Consider the following 27,743-nt stretch of genomic DNA (forward strand, 5'->3'; position numbering starts at 1 on the left):
ATGCTTTTTGCTAATCAGAAGTTGGATGGTACCAACTATTCCACTTGATCATACATGATGGAGCATGTATTGGTCACGAAAGATTTTGGGGACTCATCATGGTTTTAGATGTACGGCCAATAGGCCCTAAAACACCCATAAAGATATGGCCACTAGGCCCTAATGCACCCACACGTGCTACTGCTTCTACTACAAGTGGTTCTACTACAACTTCTACCTCAAGTTTTGCTTCTCTATGTCTAAGTCTTTGTATTTAAGTCTTGATCGTACATGCTATGTTTCCTCAGTGCAAACCTTAGCATATCTTCACATGATATTAAAGCCGGTGCTCTTCTAAAGAGTATCCTACGGTGATTGTGGAGGCTAGTCTTTTTGCAAGACTCACACGCAACTCGATTCTGACTCATAAGATCTCAAGCACCTTTTTCTTCCAATCCTATGATGCCCCATCAAGATTCTACATCATTGGAGGCTTTGAGAAGGCATTATGGTCTCAAGGAGGAGGTAGACACACCTTCACCTTTACCATCTTCTTCTTCTCGTTTTGGTCAACTTACAGATAAAGAGTTTGAGGAGTACTTGTGCATCATGTATGGTTCAATTTGCACTCCAACAAGTGCTACAACTCCATCTGGACCAATTTGTGAGACTAGCCATGTCTCTGATCTTGGAGGGACCATGAAGTTTGGCCCATCTAGCGATCCATCTCCTTTATCTCAGCCAGGCCTTATGTTAGGTTTATATAATCCTTTTGAGTCATATGAGTCAAAACCCTCTCTTGTTTCTTCTTTTCCTGTGCAAGATCCAAACAATTTTCAGTATGTTAACTTCAATAGAGGAGGCTCTTGAAGCAGACACACTTCATTAGGTATATCTCAACCATCTCTTTCATTTGAGCAAGTAAACCACACTTCTCAACTCTCTCCCATCCCACCACTATCTTCTCTATATTCTGATCTACTCATATCTTCATTTCAAAATCTTGGATTACATTTCACTTCTGCTCAAAGCACACTAGGGGTTGGATCTTCCATCTTCGGTCCTAACAGTTTCTCTTTCTCCATCCCACCATCTGCCTACCCTTCACTAACTCCACCTCTTGGTGCATCGTTAGGGGAAATGCCACCCTTTAACAATGTACCTTCCACATATCCCACCATCTGCCTACCCTTTCACTAACTCCATCTTTCTAACACTTTCTCTTTCTCCATCCCACCATCTGCCTACCCTTCACTAACTCCACCTCTTGGTGCATCGTTAGGGGAAATGCCACCCTTTAACAATGTACCTTCCACATATCCCCACTTTACCACATCCTTCCACTCTGGGACGATTGTAATGGGAACCGCCCTCACTAACCTGAGACACTCACGAACCCCTTACATGACCTTTTAGACGTGGGGCTATCTATCCTCTGCTTATGGATTGTCGTCACACATACACGGACAATATGGTGCATGACTTGCTTGAAACATGTGTGCCTCGTAAGCACATATATAAGCAATGTTTGCTTGGCAAAATGCATGGGTTCAACTTTCCTACGGATGGGAGTGTGGATACCACATAGAAATAGCGGCTTGTACATAGTGTGGTCCTATGTGCACTCCCTCTCTTAGTGGATGTGTCTACTTTGTTATCTTCATTGGCAACCACACAAGTCAAAATTGGTTGGTTGGTTTGAAAGCCAAGTCAAAGGCATTCTCATGTTTTCCGCATTTTATTGCATGGATGAAAACTCTAGTAGCTGCAAATTGGTTACCCTCTACAGCACTAATAAAGGAGGAGAGTACATATCAACGGAAATTGTAGCATTTATTTCTTTTAAGTGCATTATTCATTAGTGCATTGCACCTTATACACTGAAACAAAATGATATTGCCAAGCATAATAATAGATCTCTTATGGACATGGCCCAAATATATACTTAAAGGAAATTCTTTACTAGATAAGCTTTGGTTTGATGCAATTCATACAACTTGCTATTATAAAGAAATACCCTAACACAAAAACTCAAATATAATTGTATAACAAAGCACGAACTGACAATAGAACACAATTAGGATTAGGGTAGCTCAGAGAGTGAACTCACTGAATAATGAAATGAATAAATCTAAATAGACTACGATGCTCAATGCAGCAAACACACTATGTAGTGATGAATACCGAACATTGAACTCCCGTGTCTCATAGACTGGGGTAGAGATAATGGGCTGGATAGTGTGTCATACTCTTGACGGGTCCCAAAACATAGAAAGCAGACTGAAGGTGTCTGGCAGCAGCAAACACAGCTCAATGTGGCTGGATCAGTGATAGACGGGCTGAATCACAGCACAATCAGCAAGACACAAATGTGATGATGACTTGGCAGCACTTGTGGTGTCATAAATAGAAAAATGTTGAGCTTGTAGTGATGTCAACATCAATCGTAGGCTTTTGGGCTAGAGACAAAAGGCATCAGCTAGTACAGCAATTGAAAGTATTCACCCTAAAAAGGCCAAAGCATCAAAGAAAGGGTGCACATCAGTTGCCCAGTGGTCTACTAAGTCCTGTAAAGGCTAATGGACACAAAGGACATCATCCTTGCCATCATCGCAATTAGACAAGTTGGGATCTTCACTTTCACGATGGAAAAGGACAATCGCCCTGTGTCACTAGCTTATGAATTCACTACTTCCTTCAAGAACATGTTCCTTGGAAGACTCCGTTTACCACCCAAATGGTGGACCATGAGACTATCTGTAAACAGCGTCACAACACACTCTTGGACATAGGCTTACCTATCCTAGGGTGATTCTACATGCATGTTGCCTTTTCAACAAGAGATTTGTTTGCATTTCAAGGGCTACCATAGGAGACCAAAGGCGGAGACTACATGGCCTCAAATTGATTGGTCTCTTCTCCACAAAGGACATCATCCTTGCCATCATCACAATTAGACAAGTTGGGATCTTCCTTTCAAGATGGACAAGGACGGTTGCCTTCAAAGAGAGGACTTGATTAGGAAGAGATCACATGATGCTCTAGGCAAAGGATCAGGGTAGAGGCACATGTGAGAGGACGTGGTACATCGACTCGGACCTGGCCACCTGCTCATGGAAATGTTGGGCTTATCACAAAAGGCCCCTTTAGAACTTTTAGTGGGATCTAGGAGAGTGGGTTTGGAGGGATTATTCCTTGACAAGCCAAGTGATGTGGCATTCTTAACCTATACCACCAAGCTTCAGAGAAGGATTTAGATGGGCAAGATCACAAGAAGCCAACAACTACTCCTCAATGGGACAGAAAGGGGATCTCAAATCAGTTTTTATCGGACTTCTGGAGGAGATTATAAAACAGCCTTCAACCTCGAAAGAGTTCTCTCTTCCTATGGCTAGCAGCTCATAGAAACCTAGCAATCGACACATGGCTTGGCCAAACATGGCAGGGTCTCATTGCCATGTATGAGTTGTGGTGAATAAAAGGAGACACAAAGGCACTGTCTAAGGGATTGTCCTAGAGCTTGAAAGAGGTGGAGAAGGGCCCTCAAGATGATCTTCCAAGGCACAATAGAGTCCATGGTTGTGACTCGGGTGTCGTAGCTTGGGTCACAGACAAAGGCCCAACTTGTGCATATGAGGACTTTCAGGGGAGCCACTCCTTTCTCATCATTGGCCAACATTTGAGCAGGATCACCACTATAGACTACGATTGTCCAAATACTAAAGCTTCGCCCTTAGTCACAATCTCATTCACCAAAATATCCTTCTAGGTTCCAACTTCCATCCATTCACATTAACTCATCCCTTAGTCACACTTAAATACACCTAGAATAGGTCTACTTTCTATCCATAAATAGTACATTTGGTGAGATTCTATTTAGTCCCCACTGAAGAAGATGTGCCTATGCCTATGGTCAAGCCTCGAAAAATAATATATTTGTTTATTGACGAGCCTGAAGTGAAAGTAGTTAAAATAGAAATGGTAGAAGGGAAATATTTAAATCTAGGAGCTCAATTGGAATCCCAAGATCGAGAAAGGTTTGAGGAAGTATTACGAGCACATGTTGGGAAATTTGCTTGGTCTTATACTAGCCTTAAAGGTATTAAAGTTGAACTTTGTCAGCATTATACTGATCTAGAACCAGGCACAAAACTTGTGTGTCAACGCCAACGATGAACAAATCTTGTGTATGAAAAACTAGTCAAAGCTGAGATTACTAAGCTTCTTGATGCGGGATTTATTTATCATGTTGCATATATTGAATGGGTTTCTCCTATTGTGGCAGTACCAAAGAAGAATAGTAAGAAAATCCGCATTTGTGTTGATTATAGAAAGCTAAATAGCAAAACACGTAAAGATCAGGGAGACATTTCGCAAGCATGATGGACTCCAGGACATTGTCATAGATGGGAGCTAATTGCTAGTATCATGACCTAATACATTTGCACTACAAAGTGTAGCCATGCTACAGATCTCTAGAACATCTCCATTGCACAGAGTCAAGACTCTCTCAAGGATCTAGATAAAGATTATCCATACTCTCCAAGGAAGATGGGAGAGGCTGCAGGGTGGTTCTAAGAGAAGGAGAAAGAGAAATGCCTTCTTGCGGACCTAGGATCCTGACACCTTCTTTCATCTAGCCCCTCCTATGGTCTAGCATTATAGCCAACTAGATTGGTCTTTTACACAACCATTGTATCTATGATGTACTCAGCTACTTAGTTTGTATTTTATGGTTGTATTTTACCTCATGGGATTTTCCTCCAAGGTGGTATTAATAAAACTCTCTATTCCCTAAAAAGAAAGCCCCTTTTTTTATTCATCTTGGTTTTTCAAACAATCTCCATAGCCATTGACATGAATGTATCTATATCTACTTTGCTCCATGTAACAACCAGAAGAAAGAACTAAACCATAATGTCCAAGTTTTTTGTCACCCATTTAACCATTTGCTACACCATATGATTCCAACCCAATAAATAATCCAAATGCCTAACAAAATGACCATGCGGAGGAATTTCACCAAGCCAAAGTGAGTGACGCCACTACTGCTCCATTATTGCAAGCATCTTAAATTTATGAAAGTTGACATACAGACCTGCAGTAAAACTAAAAAGGTCCAATGCACACATAAAAACAGCAATACCATGCGGATTATTTTTTGGCATAAGAAAGGAATCATAGACATAAGCTTGAGCCAAGAACTACTTTCAATTTGGTAACTATAATCCATGTAAACTGCCATTATTGGTCAAATAGTAGAGAAAAGGGTTGGTGGCCACCCTACACAGCAAGGCACTCAATGGATAGCCCTGACGGAGCCAATCTACCTATGAGTGAAATAAGCCAGTTTCCAATATCAGCAAGGTTTTGCTATACACATAAAGCCAAAAAGCAGTCTAGTGCAATTCATAGTTGCATTCGTACTATGTACGGACTAGTTCATTCCATATGGTTCCTACCGTACCATACGGTACATATCCGTATCATTTCGTACCAAAAAACAGGCTATTTTTGGCCTCTGAAGACTAGGCCATACAATATCTTCCAACTCCTAAGCCTTATGTTTATTATCATAATTCGAAGTCTCTCTCTCTCACACACACACACTCTCTCTCTCTCCCAACTTCCAAGATGAGTATGCAATTCCAAGAGCATCCCTTCCCCTCTCTCTCTCTCTCTCTCTCTTTGATGGAGAGTTTTCCTTTCTCTACTCTCACTTTCAGATCACTGACATGTTTCCCTTTTATGGGACACTATTTCATTTCCTTTTCAATCTTATAGGCATGTTTTTCATCTTTTTTCTCGTTCTAGATGAGAAACACACCATCATTGTATGTACTGCTTTGGTCTCATAGGCCACATTGGCCTTTTAGAGACGTTAATATACTCTCTCTCTCTCTCTCTCTCTCTCTCTCTCTCTCTCTCTCTCTCTCTCTCTCGCGCGCGCGCGTCTCACACACACACACACAAAAGAATGAAGAGCCTGTTTGTCCATCCACTCTTAACTTTGCTTTGTTCTTTGATGTATTACATATACACTCCCATCTATCTTCTAGTAGCACATTGCGCATGTTGTGTGTGAGACTTTTCCTTTATCCTCATGTATTCATCCTATTAACTCAAGTGGCATTGCTATTTTAGCTCTAAACATGTGTTCTATTATCTATAATCCAAAATAACCAAGTTTTTGCTTTTTTTTTTCGTACTAATATCGTACTGTATCTTATAAAATCATAAGGTACCAATTAGTACCATATTTTATCGTACCGTACCATATCGTACATTTCGTACCTGACAATCCTGGTGCAATTTGTGACCCAACCCCAATTTAGATAGTGTTAAAGCAATGTAATTCCAACTCACAAAGTCAAATGCATTTCAAATGCCCACTTACAACTGTGTATATTTAGCATAATCAATACATTATACCAATATGCACATTGGCAATATTGTCATTACTTTGCCTTCTGGGTACAAAACCATATTCAGCAGTATGCAAACCATTAGGCAAAAAAAACTACTGATTCAGTCTGCCAACATCTTAGTGACCAATTCGCAAATCACTAAGTTCTAAAATTAATGTAGCTAAGCAAAGAGTGATTCACAAGCCCATTCATAAATCATCAACATTAACTAAACCCTCTTTCCATGATGGAAGCAGAAGACCATCACATTATGCCTTGTTATCATGAAAACTATGGATTCATTAAGAAAATTACAACATGATGTAAAAATTTCTACCACCAAAACATGCCATTCGTGATTTCCATCTACCCATTAGTGCAGTGCATCCTCTCACTCAGTCATTGTAAATGGCTCCCCTAAAGTCAATGCATCCTAATGGAAAATAATGTATTTAGCATGACATAAGAGAGTTGATCTAGCCTCACATGCATGCACCCACACACACACACAAACATAGAAATTAATCATAATACCATGGGGATGGACAACAAAGGATGGCATGGGCTCGGTGGATGAGTCCATACACACAAATTTGTGATAGGATCAAAGCCCAAACAAGCAGTTAATACTTTACCTATCTGATGGTGCTATTGGGCCTTCTCCACATAAACAAATTGGACCCAACAGCCAATTGCCTCCACATATTTCTACAATAGACTCAACTAGCTCCAATACCATGAATTTCAGCTCAGCAACTGCAGAAGCTCAGAAAAGTGAGACTGTAGAAAAGCCCTTCCAAATAATTCATTCATGTCCTATCTTACAGTTTCAGCCACATTAGTGTTCTTCTATTACTCTGTACCAGGTCCGAGATCTTTCCCATAAAACTAATGTTCAGAAAAGAAGACAAAATAAAAAGTCATCACAGCATAAATCTGAGAAATTGAAGACAAACTCACCCGCTCGGCTTTGAAGAACATGGCCAATGCATGTGCATATGGATTCAAGCCAAGCAGATTCAAGGATTTTTTCATTGCCAATATGTACCTGTGCAATGCATCGATGAGATCCAATAGCAAATCAAAAACTTTGACCTTATTTTCACAAGAATGGCTGAAGCTTTGATTTTTAAAAGAGCACATACATAACAACTGCAGTATGCCCCATTTGAAGCTGTAGTTTTGATTCTAATGAACATGACTATTGTCTTGTGTGTTAAGCTGAACCTGCTTACATCTAAATACATGGCCTAGACAAACTAAACAAGCAAATTAATTCCCAACTTAAAAGCACATTTCCTAGGCCAGGAATACCACTAGTTCCCCAGCTTAAGCCACATTTTTCCAAGTCACTCGTAAGAAACCGTCTGAATGTAGATGGAGATAATTTACTTTCGGAAACAAATGCAAGCCATTGTAGCATAACGTAGATGGCATGAGCATAAGCATAAGGCCATCTTAGATAACTGGGAGAGTACTATCCTAATACGAGCTCCCTAGAACAGTTACTGGACCATATTCTCCTTATTTGTACTTGTGTATTTACATTAGTGATGGTTATTATTGTGGTGCTTTTTATTTTAATTTTTCCTTGGAGAAAAAAGCTTTTATTCCAGTACACACAACATACATAGACACCAGAGAGGGACACAGCCTCTTGTGATCATGAAGGAGATTGAGCTTCACTTGCAACATTAGAAAGGTAGATCTAACAGAGGACAAAACAGATCCAATGCACTGCCTTTTCTTCTGCCAAAACATAACAAAACAAGATAAATTGTGCATTCAGAAGGATAAGAAGAAACCAAAATATTTGGGCTGCATAGCATTCGAAGAAGAGGAAATACATCCAAGTTAGATAATCCTTGATTGGAAGCAAGCAGTCGCTCTGCAAGGACTGAAATCTGTAAAATGAGATCAAACATTTGTTTCAGAAAAATGCTGTCAGGCACATTGATTTGAAGCAAAGACTAACTAGAACCATAGGTAAATGCAATCATACAATCAAAGGGATATTGTCAGCTGATTCAACAATATCTTCCTCTGGCACACTGCCACCTAACAGCAACAATGTAATCTTGGCAGACACCTGGGATAAGGCCGAGTCTGCAAAGAAGAAAAAAGCAAGCAGATATTCAATGCATGACAGTGTGTCCATTTGTTTAATTACATTATGTGACACTTGTGAATTCTATACTAAAATAAATCGAGACAGAGAGAGGGAGAGAGAGAGAAAACGTCCCCGTTGGAACCAACCTGCACACAAGACATGACACAAGCCCTGCCCATGGCAAAGAACATAAAGGGAATGGACATAAGACTTGCCTATCAACCATAGACCTGGGGGTGAGCCAATCAGGCTCGGCCTCGAGCCTAGGAGCTAGCAATGTACTAGGTACATGATTGCGTCCCAAGAGCTGGTGTCCTGTATTGTCATCCCAAACCCACCCTAGTGTGTGGGCATAAACCTTTGCCCCAAGAGTCCATAAGTGGTGATCGCACAATCATGTGCACAATAGAGTCTTGAGTCTACATATAGAACTTGGCTACCCTAATCCCTAAAGTGTCCTAGTGCATTCGCACTATGTCACTTTATGGCCACTGTTACCAATGCACTAGCACCCATCCAAATATCCAAGGATTTAACACTTTTCCCTTGTGAATAGCTGCCCTCAACAATATCCTCATGGACAAATTGGGGAGAGTGAATCGTCAATTAACATAATCATTCCCAAGTTGACTCCGCCTCTGGGCAATTCTTTCGCTTGACTAAATACAAGGGATAAATTGTTTGATGGGATTGTTTAGTCCTATTATCAAGAACCAATTTAGATTCAAGTAGAATGTAACAAGCAATGTCTTCCAATCACGGGGCTTCCTCGATTGGGATGATCAATTTGTTGAGTTTTAAAAATGCATTAGCTTCACTTAAACAGCCCGAAAACATGCTTAATTAATGAAGTAACCTTGTTTATTTAAAAGAAATGTGTTCCTAGAGAGTGTCCGTGTCCCATAAGCACAAACCCACTTGGGAAGGCCCAAACTTTCTTTGAATAAGTATGCTGCCCTCCATTCACGCACAAATCTCGTTTTTGCAAGTTTCACATGTTTTCAGCTTGCTGCCCACACCCCTTTTGCGGAGCACATCACAGTCCCAGCTGTCCCTTGCTGTCATCTACAGTCTGGCACCTGTTTCCAGCCTTCCACCCGCAGTTTGCAGTTGTTTACAGCAGAGCAACTATTGTTGATCACTCTCCAACTACCGCCTGCTCAGTTTTCTCTCTCCTCTCTGCTGTCGCTGCTATTTTTCTCTCTTCTCAACCTATCACATCAGATTTTCTCTCCTCAGCCTATCACAGCAGATTTTCTCTCTCCACAGCCTGCATTTGCTGTTTTCTCTCTTGTAGCCAATGTTTTTAGTCTTTCTCTCTCCTGCAGCTTGCGTTTGCTATTTTCTCTCCTCACCTACGTTATTCGTCTTTCTCTCTCCTCTCTCCTACACTGTTGTCAACATCAAATCCAACCTTCCTTGGCTGCGTTTGTTGATGTTCGACATCCGGAGGCTGCCTTGCTGCGATTCGGGATCCGTTCGGAGTACGACACACTCTCTAACTCATTACTCCTGCCCTGATCCTTGAGATACAGGAGTTCGAGGTTTAGTATTCATTCACTGCATAGTGTGTTTGCTACATGAGCATTGTATATTCAGCAATCATATCACTTCATTTATTTTCTGTGTTCATTGTCTTTGAGTTACCCTAACCCTAACTGTGTTCTTTTATCAATCTGTGCTTTGTCATACGGTTTTTGTTTGTGTTTCTGTGTTAGGGTATTTCTTTACATGGTATCAAAGCAAGGTTCTCTAAGAGAAACCTAGGCCTTGATCTGAAAGCTGTCAACAGAAGCAAGAACAATACTAGGTTCAAATGACTTCAAACACAACAACACCAGTTCAATCTCCAGAAACATTTATGCCGAGAACCAAGCGAGAGTGGGAAGATCAGCTTGCTCCACAAAGTTCCGACATGGTGGAAGACACTTCTGACCACAAGAAAGAAACAAAGTTATGTAAGCTGTCCAATGAAGAATATCACATGATCATGGCTTATAGACAAAAGAAGATTGAGAAGCTCAACCGAAGGATTTCCCTTCAAGAAAAGCTACTCAATAAAGGTAGACATGATTTTCTCTCTTCAAATTTTGCACGTAAGTCTAATGATGTTGCAGGGCTGTCCAGACCTCCATCAAGGATGGGTCCCCCTTGTTAGAGAAAGAGATGTGGAGTATATTCCATTCTTTCATCCTCTTCCATTTACTCCAGTGCAAGGTACTTTGGATTCGCTTTTTGTTCCTTCGTCTTTTACCTCTTCTGTTTTGCAATATACTAATAGAGATCATAAGGAAGAAAGAGTACAGTCTGTTCACTATGGAAAAGGTTCTCTTGAGAACCAATTCTTGTATGTTAACACACGTCGTGGGGATTATAAGAAAAAGCCATATACTTCTTCTATCCTTTCTTCTTTTCAGTTTACTTCTCAAAATCAGAATGAATTTGGTGTTTCTATTCCTTCATTACATGGTGCATCTTCATCATCATCTTTTCATTTTCAATCATTAAATGGAAAAAATGAACAAAATGCATCTTCACCTTTCACTCCACAAATTCAAAATCTACCCATCCCACCATCTTCTTCCATTGCTTCTCCACTTCCATTCGCATTCTCATTTCAGACCCGGGTGGTGTTCCACCTTCTTCTCACACACTTTCGGGGTCATTGCAGCTTGGGTATCCCTCCCACACTCTCCTAAGTGTGTATCAGTTGGTACCACAGTTTGCCTCCATGGCCTTACCTAGTGGACCTTCTGGTCATCCTGCTATGCCTCAATGGAACTTTGGACAGCAGAACTTTGGACAGGGCTTCCAGGCACCTTATGGAAACATTCATGTTCCAGTGCCTCCACCTCAATCGGCACTCATTGGACATTCACAGCCCATTTTTGTCTACCCATCTCTTCCCCCTCCTCCTTCTTATCAGATCCCTCCACCACCACTACCATCTTATTCCACCAATCCATCTTACCCCACTTTCTTGACACCTCATGGTTCTACCTCATCTTTAGCCAAGCATGCATTCAATGATAATACTCGTTTCAACCGGTCAAACTTTACCACTTGGTCGAACTTGATGAGACATGTCCTTGACTCACAAAACCTATGGGATCTTGTGCAAGGGATAGAACCCCAACACAATCCCGTACTTGTTCCATACGAGATCGTCCACTCATGGGAGGCTAGGAATACCTCCGCTATTGTCGAGTTGATACAGGGCTTATTGCTTGAGTTTCATTCTCATCTTCAACATTTTGACTTAGCATCAGAGCGATGGGCGCACTTGATTGACTGCTATGTGGCTTGGGATAGGACCCGTCGTAACAATCTTGACCATGAGCTTCAAAATTTCAAAATCTCTGACCGGGATGACTTGAAAGTCAAGTTGGCTGAGTATCAGCATCTTCTTGTCGAATTCTCCACTACAGAGACTCCAAGTCCTCTGACGATTAGGTCACACTGTTTCTAAACAAACTCCCCAGGAAATACTTCAATTTTGTGGAAGGTATAGTTTCAAAGCCTACCGTGCCTACTTTCTATGAATTTGAGTGTCAGTTGTTGCGTTATGCACGGTTGTTCGATCAATTTCATATTAATAATCCCTCATAGGGGGCTCTTGTTGCTCATTCTCAAAAGGGACAGCAAGGGAAGGCCAAACAAAATCAAACTTCCAATCAAAATCAATCCGGGGAATCACAAGGAAACTTCCAATCACAACTCAAACTAGGGTGGCACAATGTACCTAAAAAGAATAGGTATTGTCAACATTGTCAAAAGGCTGGACATTTTGATGACGAGTGTTAATCAAAGGCAAGAGGCACATCACCAAAACCTAAGTCTCAGACCCCAACCCCTCAATCAGGCAATCCCCAACAGGGGAGACAAGGTGATGGCAAGGGGACTCACACTACCACTAGTCAACCATCTTAGTCGACAACGTTCTCAACTCCAAAGAGGTTGTTTGATTGGTCTGGAGCGGCCCACATCGTCTACATAGAGACATCAAATGCGAGTCTCGTCCATATCTATGAGTTGTCTCCTAACGAGGTTTCCACAGAGGCCCACTCATCACAGTCGAGCGCTTCAACTCCTGTTTGGATTGTGGATAGTGGAGCTACACATCACATGACTCCTATAGAGGACATCTTTTGTACCTGAGCCCCTGCGGCCGAGAGCGGGTCTACGTAGGAAACAACTCATCGGTCAAAATTCAGGCTCAAGGTTGTGTCAGTTTTATTAGGATAAAGATCCTTTATTTACCTCCGTATATTATACACATGTATTATTTAGTTGTACACGTGAATGCACCCTTACGTGCCCTAAGTATAACTATATTTCATTCTTTGTATACCAACACATTGTTGGTACACCCAAATCATATCGTACTCTCTCTCTCTGTGGCTCTCACTCACCTGCTTACTCCTTCAGTTGCAACACACTCTTACAACTCGTATCAGAGCACAAGTTGTGCCCACTTTGCGAGAGCACAGGCATGTCACAAGACTGGGACCAGCGGGGAGTGAACGGTCCAGCAATAGGGCTGCAGGCAACGGAGCAACTAGTACATGGCTAACAAGCTGGCGGACGGGCAGCGACCAAACAATAGCGAGCAACCAAGACGTGGACCAAGTGGCAAGTACTCGCAATTGGGCAACGAGCGCCAGCAAAACCAGGCGACACGACTAGACAGCGAGGTCCAATGGACGCACGGACCAGGTGGCAAGGACCAGGCGACAGCACTGCGCACGGAAAGGAGTCCAGCGGGTCGATGCCAGCGAGCCGTCAGACGTGACGAGTCAGCGGGTCAATGGACCCTCCCTCCCTCCCTACCCAGTCATTTTTTTCAGAAATCCTTTTAATCTCAATTATCCCCTTGCTTTGATGGGGGTTCACGTTTATGACCTACTGGACCTGGAAATTTGGGATTTTGTGCAGATTTCGGTAAATTTCTGCAGTATTTGCCCGTGTGGTGGCTGAATTATGTAAAAACAGCAAAAATTTATTTCTAATTGGACAAGAACAGCAATGCATTTGCTGGTTCAGCTTGTGCTCTTGCAATTCAATGCATTTACACTTGTATTTGTGATCAAATGGGCTGCAACTTCTTCCAGTTCTGACATTAAGAGTTTCATGGAAATCAAACGGTTTGATGGTCAGGGCTTTGACCTTTGGAAAAACGGTATACAGGACATATTATTCTTAAAGGATTGTGAGGATGCTTTGCAAGAAGATAAACCCACAAAAATGTCTGATACAGATTGGGCCAGAGTCAAGGGCGAGAGTCAATAAAAAGGCTATGGCTTATATAAAGATGGGTGTCACTGATGACATTTTGACAGGCATTAAGGGCTTAGATATTGGTTATGCAATATAGGAGAAGTTAAAAACTACCTATGAGATTACCACACCTGTTAAAATCAGGTGCATTTAATACGCAAGTTGATGAACATGCGACTGGATGAGTCCAAGCCTGCAGTTGAGCACTTGAGTACATTTACTAGTATTTTAAATCAGCTCAAGGATGCTAATTTGGATTTTGATGATAAGTTGAGGGCGATCTTTCTGATCATGACACTGCTTGATTCCTGGGAGACCTTGGTGGTTTCTCTCAATAATAACCCCAATATCTCATATGATGTGAGGGGTTTAATCTTGAATAAAGAAATTAGACGTAAGTCTAGTGGAGAAAGGAGCAACTCAGCTTACAATATTAGAGGCAGGGCTGAAAAGAAAAATGCAAATGCTGGACAAAGAAGTAGGAGCAAGAGCAAAGGAAAGGAAAAGAGTGATGTTACTTGCTATTAGTGTGGTCGGAAGGGTCACAAGAAGCCTGATTGCAAGTACTACAAGAAGGAACAAGAGAGAAAGAAGAATGCAAGAGACAAAAAGAAGAAAGAGGATAAGGCAGATGTATCTGAGGCAGCCAAAGGCAAGGAAAAGGCCAATGTGGCCTCCAATGTAGTCATAGAGGAGCTCTCGGATGCAAAGGCTGATGTACTATGTGCAGTAGATTATGATACCCTTGTATGTCACATGCAAGATATGCAGATTACCAAGGCTAATGTAATTGATGCACTTTTGTCAGTTGATGATGGTGTCACTCAAACTTGGATTATAGACTCTGGTGCCTCTTTTCATGTAACTCCTTGCTTGGAGTATTTTGCTATGTTCAATGCAGGCAATTATGGAAAAGTATATCTTGGAAATAACCATCCTTGCAGCATTGATGGGATAGGCACTATACACTTGTCTTTGGATAATGGGCAAGAGCTTGTGTTGAAAGATGTCAAATATGTGTGTGGCATCAAGAAGAGTTTACTATCTGTTGGTCAGCTTGACTTGCATGGTTACACTACACTGTTTCGTGGTGGTTTGTGGAAATTGAAAAAGGGTCCCGTGCTAATTGCAAAAGGAACCAAGAAGGCCGCTTTGTATTGTCTCCATTGTAAAGCTTTGAATGGCAAGTTTCTTGCAGTTGCTGAAATTGGCTGTCATTTGGAGTTATGGCATAAGAGATTAGGCCATAAGAACCAAAAAGGACTTGATGTCCTTACCTCTTTGAAGAGGGTTGATGGAAAAGGCTCTAAACTTGATTTTTGTAATGACTGTCAATTTGGAAAGCAAATGAAAATTTCATTTTACTCTGGTGTCTCCCGTAAGTCCAATGTTTTGGACTTAGTGCATTCTAATGTATGTAGTATGCCCGTGAAATCGTTGGGTGGTGCTGCATATTTTGTCTCTTTTAATGATGATTGTTCCAGGAAGATTTGGGTCTATCTCTTGAAAAAAGAAAAGTGAAGTATTTGCTGTTTTAAAACTTTTCATGCATTTGTGACCACTCAGACAGGTAGAAAGCTGAAATGCTTGAGAACTGATAATGGAGGTGAGTTCACATCTACTAAATTTAAGTCCTTTTGTAACTTGCATGGAATCAAGAGGGAGCTTACAGCTCCTTACAGCCCTTCTTCAAATGGGGTGGCTAAAATATACAATAGGACTTCGTGTGAAAGAGTGTGGTGCATGCTGTCCACTACTAATCTCCCTTGTGAATTTTGGGGAGAAGCACTTAAAACCGCGGTTCAGATTTGCAATTGCTCTCCAAACACGTATTTAAATAATGGCATCCCTAAGAGGTTTGGTCTGGCAAATCAGCCTCATATGACCATTTACGCATATTTGGTTGTGATGCTTTTGTCTGCATGTTAGAGATGAGCTGAGGAACAAACTTGACCCTAAATCCACCAAAGAAATTTTTATGGGCTATGGTGATGAGGGTGAATTTGGTTATAGAGTGTGGTTACCACAGTCCAAGAAAATTGTTCGCAACCGTAATGTTGTGTTTAATGAGGCAAAGTTGCTAAAAAGTACTTTAGCCTTTGATGAAGGCATGAAAAATGTCAAATTTCAGAATTTACAGCCACCTATTACTTGAAATGATGAGCTTCATGATGTTGTACCACAAGCTGAAACCGATGATCAGCCGGTTATTTTTGAGCCAGATGATGATGGACAGTAAATAGAAGCACAAGGAGGTCATGGACAGCGAGATAGACTTGCTGATTATGAAAATGCAGATGCTGGGAATGAAAATGAAGGTGCTCTACAGCATGAACAGCATGCTGAAAATGGCTTACAGCAGCCAATAAATGCTGAAAATAACATACCTCTTGATGTAGACCCAATCCCTCAAAATGTAGATCATTGAGTACGCAGGTCTACAAGCTTAAGAAGGCAACCACATAGATATGACCCCTTTTTGCACTATGTGATGCTTACAAATGAGTGTGAGCCTCTTACATATAAAGAGGCCAAGTCATGCAAATTCAACAATAAGTGGGAGCTAGCTATGCAGAAAGAGATTAAATCTATGTATGCTAATGATACTTGGGATCTTGTGTCGTTGCCCAAAGGAAGAAAGTCTCTTCCGAACAAATGGGTTTACAAAGTAAAGATAGTTAATGGGAAACCCAAGTACAAGGCAAGACTGGTTGCCAAAGGATATGCACAGAAGGAAGGGATTGACTTCCAAGAGGTCTTCTCACTTGTTGTAAAGATGACCACTCTACATGTGCTTTTTGCTCTCACTGCTATATTGGACTTGAGAGTTGTACCAAATGGATGTGAAAACAGCTTTTCTGCATGGTGACACTGATGAGGAAATCTACATGAAACAGCCCGAGGGGTTTATAGTTCCTGGAAAGGAGCAGCTGGTGTGTAAACTAAAACGCAGCTTATATGGGCTGAAGCAAGCACCACGGCAATGGTACAAAAAGTTTGACACTTTTCTACTCTCTCATGGGTTTACACGCAGCCATGCAGATCATTGTTTGTACATAAAAAAGGATACAAATGGCAACCCCATCATACTTGTTTTGTATATGAATGATATATTGCTAGCTGGGAAAAAAAAGACTAACTTGGATGCTCTCAAAGATTAGCTGAAATCAGCTTTCTCCATGAAAGATTTGGGGAATGCAGAGCATATCTTGGGCATGAGGATTCGCAGGGATACAACGCAGAAATTGTTGTTATTATCTCAAGAGAAGTACATTGAAAAGGTACTGGACAGATTTAACATGGCTGAAGCTAAGCCTCTTGGGGTGCCCTTACCTCCATATCTTAAGCTTAGTAAAGCCAACAGCCCAAAAGATGACATGGAAGCCAATGCTATGAAGGAAGTCCCTTATGCATCAGCTTGTGGCTCTCTAATGTATGCTATGGTTGCTACTCGTCCAAACATTGTTCATGCAGTGGGAGTTGTCAGCAGGTTTATGTCAAATCCTGGCAAAACACATTGGGAGGCTGTCAAGTATAATTTTTTGATTATCTAAAAGGCTAGTAGGGCCGTTTCTTGGTGCTCCAAGTTGCAAAACATCGTAGCACTGAGTACTACTAAAGCTTAATACATATCATACATATCAGCTACTACTGAACCTTCTAAGGAAGCTATATGGTTGAGCAGACTTGCGGAGGATCTCGGCATGTCTATGAGTACTCCAGTGTTGGGATGTGATAGCCAAAGTGTTGGGTATCTGGCTAAGAATGCCATGTATCATTCACGCACAAAGCATATAGATGTGCGATATCACTTTATCTGACAGATTCTGGAAGATGGTCTAATCACATTGATTAAGATCAAAACACAAGAAAACCCTATAGATGTTCTCACTAAAAGTCTACGCAAGGCTCAACATGAGCATTGCATACGACTAGTGGGAGTTGGTTAGAGGTTCACTTCGGACCTTTAAGTGGAAGGTTGTTGGAATAAAGGTCCTTTATTTACCTCTTTGTATTGTACATGTGTATTATTTAGTTGTACATGTGAATGCACCCTTACGTGCCTTAAGCATAAATACATTTTATTCTTTGTGTACCAACACATTGTTGGTACACCCAAATCATATCGTACTCTCTCACTCTCTATCACTCTCACTCACTTGCTCACTCGTTCAGCTGCAGCACACTCTCACAAGTTTTGCCACTGACAAGGATCCGGATCTGTCTTCACTGGACAATGTATATCATGATCCTCAGCTTGGGGTGAACTTGTTATCTGTTCAACAGCTTTGCCGGTTGGGGCGAGCAGTTTTCTTTACAGCGACCACAGTCGAGGTCCTTGACTCTCAGACTAGTTTAGTGATTGCTTGCGGTGAGGCACAGCCTAATGGCCTATACCACATGACACACTTTTGAACCGAGCCAACAACCAAGGGCTTCGTGTTCCATAGCTTCCAGGCATTTACCACATCTCGGAAGTCTACGAACAATGAGCGTCTTTGGCATTTTCGCTTAGGGCATCTTGGTTATGGCTCTCTTTATGAGTTGTCACGCCATGAGCTGGTTGAGGGCCTTCCCCGCCTGAAGCTAGCTCACGATATCTGTAACGCCTATCAGCTCGGGAAGCAACATTGTACCCCTTTTCCTCAGCAGTCCACATATCGTGCTAAGGTGCCTCTTAGATTGATTCATGCTGATCTTTGTGGGCCGATATCCACTGCGGCCTTGAATAGCGCACTATACTACTTTTTTATAGTGTATGATCATTCTAGATACATATGGGTGTACTTCTCAAGCATAAGGCCGATGCTTTCACATATTTTTCTGCTTGGGTGCTGCTGGTTCATAACCAGACTGGACGTCATGTTGGTTGCATGAGGATCATAGCGGTGGTGAGTTTATCTCCGACGAGTTTTCAAGTTTCTACAGCAGCATGGCATCTCTCGCCAACTCACCTCTACCAACTCCCCCTTCAAAATGGATTCATAGAGCGTAAGAACCGGACAGTCATAGAAATGGCACACTCTATGCTATTCGCAACAGAGCTCCCTAAGCACCTTTGGGTCGAGGCTGTTAACACTACCATGTACATCCTCAACCGATGTCCATGTGCCATAGCAATCTTTGTTGTAAAAACAAAATTTGCTCTAAACCCACCAATTGAACTCACCATAGCCCCAGTACCTCTTTGCTTTAGTATAGTTGCCTTTTTTGTTTTTTAAGTAAGTTAAGAAATCTTTGGCACTCTAATGAGATGTGAAACACCCGATGTCATTTTGACCTCAATGTGTGAAAAGTGCCTTTTTCTGCCATATGTACTGGAAATTACCAGGAGATGTGGTTGAACAGTCCAGATTGTTTTCGCATAACGTTGTGCCAATTGCGACTCTTCCTCAAAAGACCCCGTATGAGGCATTCTTAGGCTCTCAGCCTGTTATTTTCCACTTCAAAATCTTCGGGTGTCGTGCCTATACACACATACCTGATGATAAGATAGAAAAGCTCACTCCCCGAGCTGATCTCCTTATTTTTGTTAGATATTCCTCTGAAGTGAAAGCCTATCGTTTGATCGATCCTCGAATAAATAAGGTGATTGTTCTGAGAGACGTCGTTTTTTACGAGAGGGATATCGTACAATCCTTTGTACCGCATTCCGATCATCATCCTCCTTCCACATCATCGGAGATCGTGCCTACTGAGCCTAGTCTACTTCCCGCTCCTGACACTCCTGCAGATTCTTCAACTCCTAGGTCCCCTCTGCGAGATTTGTTACCTCATCAGTACCAACAGACCATGCAGGATTTAGGGATCTTACCACCGGATTCAACTCCAGAGGGACCTAGAAAATCTGCCCAGGTTGCTATTCGGGCATCATTTGCGTCGTTGTTTACAGCTGAATGCATAGCGCATTCTGAGTCGGATACATGGCAAGAGGCTCTTCAACACCCTCAATGGCGAGAGGCCATCGAGAAGGAGCTAGAGAGTATTGACCGAAATGAGACTTGGACGTTGGTGGATCATCTCAGCCACAAGAAAATCATCGGGACAATGTGGATTTTTAGGACCAAGCTAAAAGCTGATGGGACTTTAGACAAGTACAAGGCTCGCCTTGTACTACAAGGGTTTCAACAGAAGCATGGCATTGATTATGAAGAGACCTTTGCCCCTACTACGCGGTTGACATCTTTCAGGTTGCTTCTCGTGCTAGCCGCTCACCACGGTTGGCCGATACATCAGATGGATGTCAAGAGTGCCTTCCTGAATGGTTATTCGAGGAGGAAGTCTATGTGAAGCAAGCACCAGGCTTTCCTTCTGAGAATCCGCGGGATAAGATATTCCGCTTGCAGAAAGCTCTTTATGGGTTGAAGCAAGCGCCGCAGTCTTGGTTCAATAGGATGGATGAGTTCTTACAGGCTCGTACGATTTCTTTTTGTGTTTCTATGTTAGGGTATTTCTTTACACAATTTACCTTGTCCCAATCATTCTTTCAAATGACTCACATGAAACAAGGGTTGAAACGGATGTACGGAGGTAAATCTAACTAGTAGGGCACGCTACTTACCTTCTTGGTAATTTGGAAAGATTCACAACATCTTGAAGATCATCCATAGTACTTGTAGTAAATACCGAACTGGAGTCTTTGGGACTTTAGGGTAAACCCACATCCCCTCCTAGAGCTCTCGAGGAGTATGATCCTAGTTAGCATAAAACATAGCACGATGTTGGATTGTTTTAATGCTTCCCTCTGCAACCGTCAACATCTCTTGTATATCATGCAAAAACTAGACCACAAGTCGCAATTTTACTCCCTTTAGCTCAATGGCAATAGAAGGTTTTGGCTCACAATCTACTTTTAAATTTCCACCTCAAAATGAATCTTATCATTCACATCAATTGCTTCAACACCACAATTTTCAATCTCGCACTTCCCTTCCACTACTTCTACATCTTCATTCACACCATCTTTCACATCACCATTCACCATTCCACCTATTCCACTACACACCACATTGGGAAATCATTAAACATAGACACATCTTTTCCCTGCAAGTTCTCTACTTTTGCACACCCAGGTGTAGAGGAGATGCATTAATGGTGGAGGCTTGTCCTCCAAACAAAGCAATTTTGGCATACTCCTTTCATGGGTTACCTACCCAAGCATTCCCCCTCCCGAGTGTTAACCATTTGGTAACATAGTTTGCCCGTATGGCTAAAACTAGTGGACCTTTTGGTTATGTTCCAGCACCATAGTTGATAGTCGGCAAGGATATCAAGCTCATTGATCCCCAAATACGTGACACCACTCAAAAGAAGAAATTGTTAGTTGAAACCAACCTTCCTTCTACGAGAGGGTGGTAATTCCCTAATCAAGCACTTAATTGCAGCAATCAACAAATGAATGTAAATTGAAATGCACACTTTACCTTCAAAATTCTTGGACAATGGACACCCTATTGACCCCAAAAATGGCGCCTCTTTCAGTATTTCTTTATTTTCAATTGCCAATGGATTTATTACAAGCCGAGATTCCACAATCTCCCTAGCTGATCCAAAAACCCCTTGTTGGACCCAGCAAACAAATTGGGCAATTTGCCCCTTGAATTTGGCCCAAGACTTGCCCTAATTGGACCCCAACCGGCCAAAATGTTGCCCCAAATTTACAATGGATAGCTTGGCATCTAAAATCCCTGACAACTCACAAATTTTAGGTGCTGATTTCAGTATCCACTACCTTCTCCTATTGTCATGGATCCCAAGGTGACTCCTAAACCCTAATTTCTGCAGAAATTTAGGGTTTACAGCAGAATTTCATCTACTGTCCACCAAATCTGGCTAACATCTACTCCAAATGGCTACAATAAGTTGAGATCTCTTGAGAATGACCTAGAGAAGGTGAGAGAAAGCCAAGATGCAAGAGAAATCTGATTTTCTTCGTAAGAAAACCCTAAAATCTGCCTACTACCTGCTCTAGCCTACATTTAATGCAATCACCTACTGCCAAGCATCCCCAAAATGCTATTTCCTAATCAACAATGTTGTTGCCGGCCCCTAGAAGGTGTCTCCATACTATCGCCTGCCCCTCGATTAATTGATCAATGCCAATCTAATGGTCAACAAAGGTTAGGGACCATTCCATGTTGCAAATGGCCTAGCCAATTTAATTATAGATGGGCACATTCAATTTTGGACAAGGTCAAAAGGGCTGAAATTAATTTTCAAAATTGTATAATTTTGAAAATTAATTTAATGACTGGATAATACTGAAAAATGAATTTAGAAGGTTGCCACTTGGCAAAAATGCCCATGCAAGCTGAGAAAACGTTTTTGGGAGCTAGGTCTCAGCCATTCAACTAGTTTTCAGTTGATGGGAGAGAGAGGGAAGGCTACTGATCATTTTTTGAGTAAAGAATCATTAGTTGGCTGACCACCAAAACCCAGTTGGAATAACTAATCACAATTTTTGCCTTTGACACCCACTACATCCTCGGGGTCCTTGGCCTATTACCATAAAATAACAGCCATGTGCGAAACAACCTTGCACATTTGCTTAATAACTTAATCAAATGTTATCGACAAGATTAAAGCATCTAAAATTTCACGTCTCCGTGACATTAGAAATCATTCATGCTCTAAAGTTTAGTGTCACTATTTATACAAGACTTGGCTTATATATTTGGGCTGAGTACCATTTGCTGAAATTCCTCTGCAATTAACTTGATCTCCATGGTAGAAAGGCAAGATGGATGGAGTCTGCAAGAATTTGATCACATCTACAACACTTTGATCTAGCTTCAGAGCAGTGGGAACACTTAACTAACTATTATGTGGACTGAGATAGGATCCATCGTATAAACCTCAACTATGAGCTTCAAAACCTTAAAAATTATAAACCTTAATGGCCTTAAGGTCAAGTTAGTAAAGTGTTAGTGGCTTCTTGCCAAATTTTGTATCACCTAAGTTCCTAAGTCCCCTGATGATAGATCACATTGTTCGTGAACAAGTTTTCTCAAAAAAGTACTTCCATTTTGTGCAATAAGTGATCTCACAATCTACTATGCCTATATTCTATGAATTTGAGTCAACTACTGCATTGCACTTGGCTGTTTGACCAGTTTCATAGTATCTGCTCCATAGAGAGGGCTCTTTTGTTTCTTCTCAGAAGAGGTAGCAAGGACAAGTTAAGAAAACTCAAAACCAAAGACAAAACTTAAATCCAACTCCAACTCCAAAAAATTAGTTTAGAATGGACCTAGAAGTCCAAGAAGCTTTGGTAGTCTGGACATCTAAAAACTAGCTACTAAGAGAAAGATGGTGAAAAAAGTATTCCATTAAAAATAGATCACAATTTAAATAAGGCGAAGTGTGTGTGCTTGTGCCTGACAATGAGGATTTCTATAATAAATTTTATACAAGTGTCATAATGTGCCAAGCATGGAACACCCGGGCATACATCCGGACTCTAGCCTTGGTTAGTGGCTGTTTTTATAGGGCGCACATGAAGAAATTGATGGAGTCTTACATGTGTGATATTCACCTCAAACCTAGGGGTAGTACCGAATATTGGCCTTGCCATTTGAGCCTTGGCTCTTTCATGATGTGTATTTCATCATTCAAACATACATGGCTCTCGAGTCTTTGACTTTTTCTAGTAATATATCCTAAATATATGTTGCACCGTTTCAATAGTGTAATATGACACTTAGAGTGTGCTTCTAGAGTCTCTTTGGATACTTGTGAAGTCGTTCATTTCAGAATTATGAAAGATTTTCGACTTGAACTATTTTTTGATGGGTTGTATTCCCATTCCAAGAATGAGGCCTCCCCATTCTTGGTAGCTATGTAGCATGCACACTGACTAATTCTCCAGTATCTCAATTCCCCTCAAAATGTGTTGAGAGGTGCAAAGACCAAGCAATAGAGAAGCATTATGACATTCAATAATGATGCGATCAACTTCACCACAGGTGCAGTGCTTCAGCAAAAGGGTCAGCCCCTTGCCTATATCAATCACAAGGTAAATTCTGTAAGGTGCAATTAATAAATGTATGACAAGGAATTGCTAAGTGGGTGTTCATTAGTGATGCAACCAACTTTGCTTTGGTACAGTGCTTCAGCAAAAGTGTAATCCTATTGCACATATGAATTGCAAGTTTAATTCAGCAGATCGCAATTACTTAATGTATATCAAGGAGTTGCTGGCAAGATTTGGGGTTTTGGAGGGCGGAGGGCTTTAGTGGTTTTGAGACCATATTTGCACCTCTCTCTTGCCCAGACATCTGCTTACAATTTTGATGTTTCAAGGTTGTTCTAGAGCTAGTCATGTTTCCAAATATAGCAGGTTATTGCTACAGATAGTAGAGGTTCCACTCCCAGGAGCAATGTTAGTGGTGATTACTGACATGATGATAAGGGTGCAAGCCACAACAGACAAAGTCCAAGGAGCGGGAAGAGCCAGAGGATTCAATCATGGTGCTAAAGGTGCCTTGGGGATGAAGTGCAAGTGGTGGGCAGGAAGTGGGAGCCTCAGATGGAGCTATCATTTGTACAGGCTTTCACAAACCTCAAGTGGAGCTATCATTTTGCACAGGCTTTCACAAACGCCAGCTAGAAAACAGAAATAATGATTCTACATTTCATATCATGTGTATGACTTGGACGCTTCTGATCCCATGTGAGAGGAGTCAGGAAAACTGGGTTTTGGGGACATAGTACCAACACTGCCTGTCTCATAAATGCCTACAAACGATAGTGTAAACAAAGCCTTGGATAACAGCCATACCTGTACTGCAGGACTTGGCAAGAAATTGAATAGCTACATAAAAACATCCATGTTTCATCAGAGACACGAGGCCTCTCTCAGAAGCAGTTCCAATCCCAAGAAGACTCTCAAGGCACTCCATGACAATAGTGTCCATAGGCCTGGAAGAAGTACATCACAAGCATTCACTAAAATACTCTTTCATAATATGACTCCAGAAACTTCAAAATTGGGAGAAGGAGCATACTTTGTCTTTAATATCTGTATAAGGGCCGGAACCTTAGCAACAATATCATCCAAACATGCAAGCTCCGGCATCCGGCAAAATGCTGACAGCACAGAAAGTGCAAGCTGCAGGTAAGGTTGATCCTGTACTTTGGTCCCATGATTTGTCACTTCTATTCCTACAACCAACATACAACTTTGAATATACCAAGCAGATTATTGATACAAATCAGAACTTTGATGTCACAAATATGTTGCCAATAACATGGTTAAAACATTGTTGACCAGCCTTTCAGAAATTGAATCCTCCATAAGCAGAAAGCACATACACATGTGATGCCAGAGGTGACATGACACTGGATACACATATTTTCAGCTTGACATTGCATCAGAAATGAAAGGCACCAGATTTAAAGAGTCGATTAAAAAATTGGATGCCAATTGCATCAAAAACCTTCAAAATAGACTCCCGATCATCTCCTCGCACATACTTTGTTGCAAGTAATAGTCCCACTAACCGTTGCTCATCTGTATTACCCTTCAGAAAATTTAAGCAGCTTTCTAGGGCCCCAGCAGTATCCTGTAAATTTGGATGGAAATGTAAAGTTAATATATATATTTGAAAACCAATGCCAATAATTAACATATGTTTAGAATTTAGCAGTTGACAGGTTTAAACCAGTGGTATGTCACAACCAATGCATAATAACAAGCATATGTGAAGAATTCAACAATTGTTAAGGTACAGCACTGGTCTAAGGCATGATCAAAGAGCTGATTATATTCTGTAAGATTAAGGTGGAACCTTATTCCTGAACTAAACTATATCTATATCTTTGACATTGATATTTATCTATAAGACAGAAATCTTACAAGATAGATGGTATGAACATCTCTTCAGCTGATATTACATGTCCTATTAGCTTATTCAAGATGCTTTATGCTGATGCCATGAATATTACATCCAAGATAACTCCCTTGCACTCATGTGCAACCTTCTGAGTCCTACTTGATTTTTTCCATGACCACTCTCTTAAGAATAGAAACAGGTATGAACTTTTGATCGTATAAGACACCATGAATGATGTCCATCATACAAATCGAAGTCAGCACCTGAATTTTGAATGCGCCTCAAAGTGAAAATTAAACCAACACTAAATTCCCCTGTACATAGAATTTTTCAAGCAAAGGAAATGGCCTAGCTACATCACAAAGCTACTTGCCACATCTATGGTAAGCCGGGCCATTAGAAGAAAGATTGTCCTAATAAGGATAAGAAGGACACCAAGGAGAAAAAGAAGACTACAAAGTACTCAGGAGGGGTGGCTCCTCCTTCATCAGCAGCGTTTCTATGTGTGGAGGTTATTGAGCTTTCTTCACAAGATCTGTATGATGCAATGTTGATGGCCCTACAAACTCGAGAGTGGATTGTGGACATTAGCACTTCCTGCCACATGACTCATTCTCCAGACAGTATTGCCCAAATTCCAGATGGGCATGGTGGTGCTCCCACTTCAAAGGTTCTTTATGTTCCCAGCTTGCTATCATCTCCTTTCGATGCACAAGATTTGTGGACTTGGCCCCACGGTTGAGTTTGACAAAGACTCCTTTTGGGTTCTTGATGGAAAGACGAGGTAGGTGCTTTGCCAAGGGCAAGGAGAATGGTGTCGTTAAGGTGCAGAGTTCTTTCTCTTCTTCTTACTTCTTAAATTCAGTCTGAGCAATGGCATGCTCAATACAGCCATCTCAACTACTAGTACCTTAGGAAGGTACCTCGTGACCAGCTTGTGTGTGGACTGCCAAATGTTGGGGCGAGCCATCCACCATGTGGCTCTTGCATCCGTGGTGAACATCATAGAGATGCGTTTCCAACAAGGCTTCTAGACGGACAAAGGAGCCCTTAGAATTTGTTTCTATAGATTTTTGTGGACCGATGAGGACACAGTCACTCAAGGGGAGTCTCTACTATATGTTGATTGTGGATAATTACAGCACGGGTTAGTTATAGTTTAGGGTTAGTTTAATTTTTTGTTTTAGTTACAAACCTTAGATTAGAATAGATTAGTTTATTTTAGTTTTTTATCTATTGATTTAGTTTAGTTAGTTTAGTTAGTTAGCTTACTTTAGATAGTTTAATTGGTTAGTTAGTTTATTCACCTAGATTAGTAAACTTTTTATGTTATTTTAATTTTTTATTTAATTTTATTTATGATTAGTTAGTTTAATAAGCTAGATTAGATTAGTTAGTTTAGTTTAGTTAGTTAGTTAGCTTTAGATAGTTTAATTAGTTTATTTAGTTATTAATCTAAGTTTTTAATTAGATTAGTAAGTTTTGTATGTTATTTCATATGGGCATATTTTCTAGCACCCAAATCGGAAGCTTTCTCACATTTTAAGGGTTGACTCATCTTAGAGGCAAACCATTCAGATAGGAGCTTAAGACAATGAGATCCAACAAAGACAGAGAGTTTGTCTCCAATGAATGCAGTTTTGTGCAAACTAAGGGATTCATCAAGAGCATGCTAATATGAACACTCCTCAAGACAATGGTATTTTGGAGCAGAACAATAGGTGTGTGATCGAGATGGCTTGAACTATGATGAAGCATCCACAAACACCTCTATGTATTTGGGCCAAAGTAGTGGCCACGGTTGTAGCCTGTTCATACTCTAAATCGATCACCCACATCTGCCATTACACGTGTGACTCCTTTTGAGGCGTATTTTGAGCTAAAGTCAGATGTTTCCTACTTCAAGATGTTTTTGGATGTGATGTCTATATTCAAATTCCAAAGAAATAGAGAGATAAGTTCAATCTGGCTTCCAAGAAACTAGTATTTGTTGGCTAGAACTCTCAGTCACATGTACATGATATACAATCCCATCTCACAAGATGTCTATATGAGCTGAGATGTGCAGTTTTTGAAGTTTTCAGCTTCAAAGGGGGTGAGAAGCGCCCTATTCATGGAGATCCACATGATAGTTGG

General features: G+C 41.1%; 1 protein-coding gene across 2 annotated transcripts in view; it reads right to left on the reverse strand.

The window, feature by feature from the left end:
• Positions 1–27,743, reverse strand: part of LOC148018942 (neurochondrin family protein) — a 117,102-nt gene that overhangs the window by 63,168 nt on the left and 26,191 nt on the right. Inside the window, exons 2-8 of one of the 2 annotated variants that reach the window (XM_087701428.1) lie at positions 25,163–25,337; positions 24,780–24,936; positions 24,554–24,693; positions 8,389–8,492; positions 8,192–8,290; positions 7,347–7,434; positions 7,022–7,142 (exon numbers count right to left, since the gene is read on the reverse strand). In XM_087701428.1, the coding sequence (XP_087557554.1) occupies positions 7,022–7,142; positions 7,347–7,434; positions 8,192–8,290; positions 8,389–8,492; positions 24,554–24,693; positions 24,780–24,936; positions 25,163–25,337 (884 nt within the window). Of the gene's footprint in view, positions 1–7,021; positions 7,143–7,346; positions 7,435–8,191; positions 8,291–8,388; positions 8,493–24,553; positions 24,694–24,779; positions 24,937–25,162; positions 25,341–27,743 lie in introns of those variants that run through there. The other variant, XM_087701429.1, reaches the window with a different exon arrangement.

The sequence above is a fragment of the Lygodium microphyllum genome, chromosome 20 (assembly GCF_053477565.2).
Source record: "Lygodium microphyllum isolate KBCC chromosome 20, Lygodium_microphyllum_v1.1.10, whole genome shotgun sequence".
Lineage (NCBI taxonomy): Eukaryota > Viridiplantae > Streptophyta > Polypodiopsida > Schizaeales > Lygodiaceae > Lygodium > Lygodium microphyllum.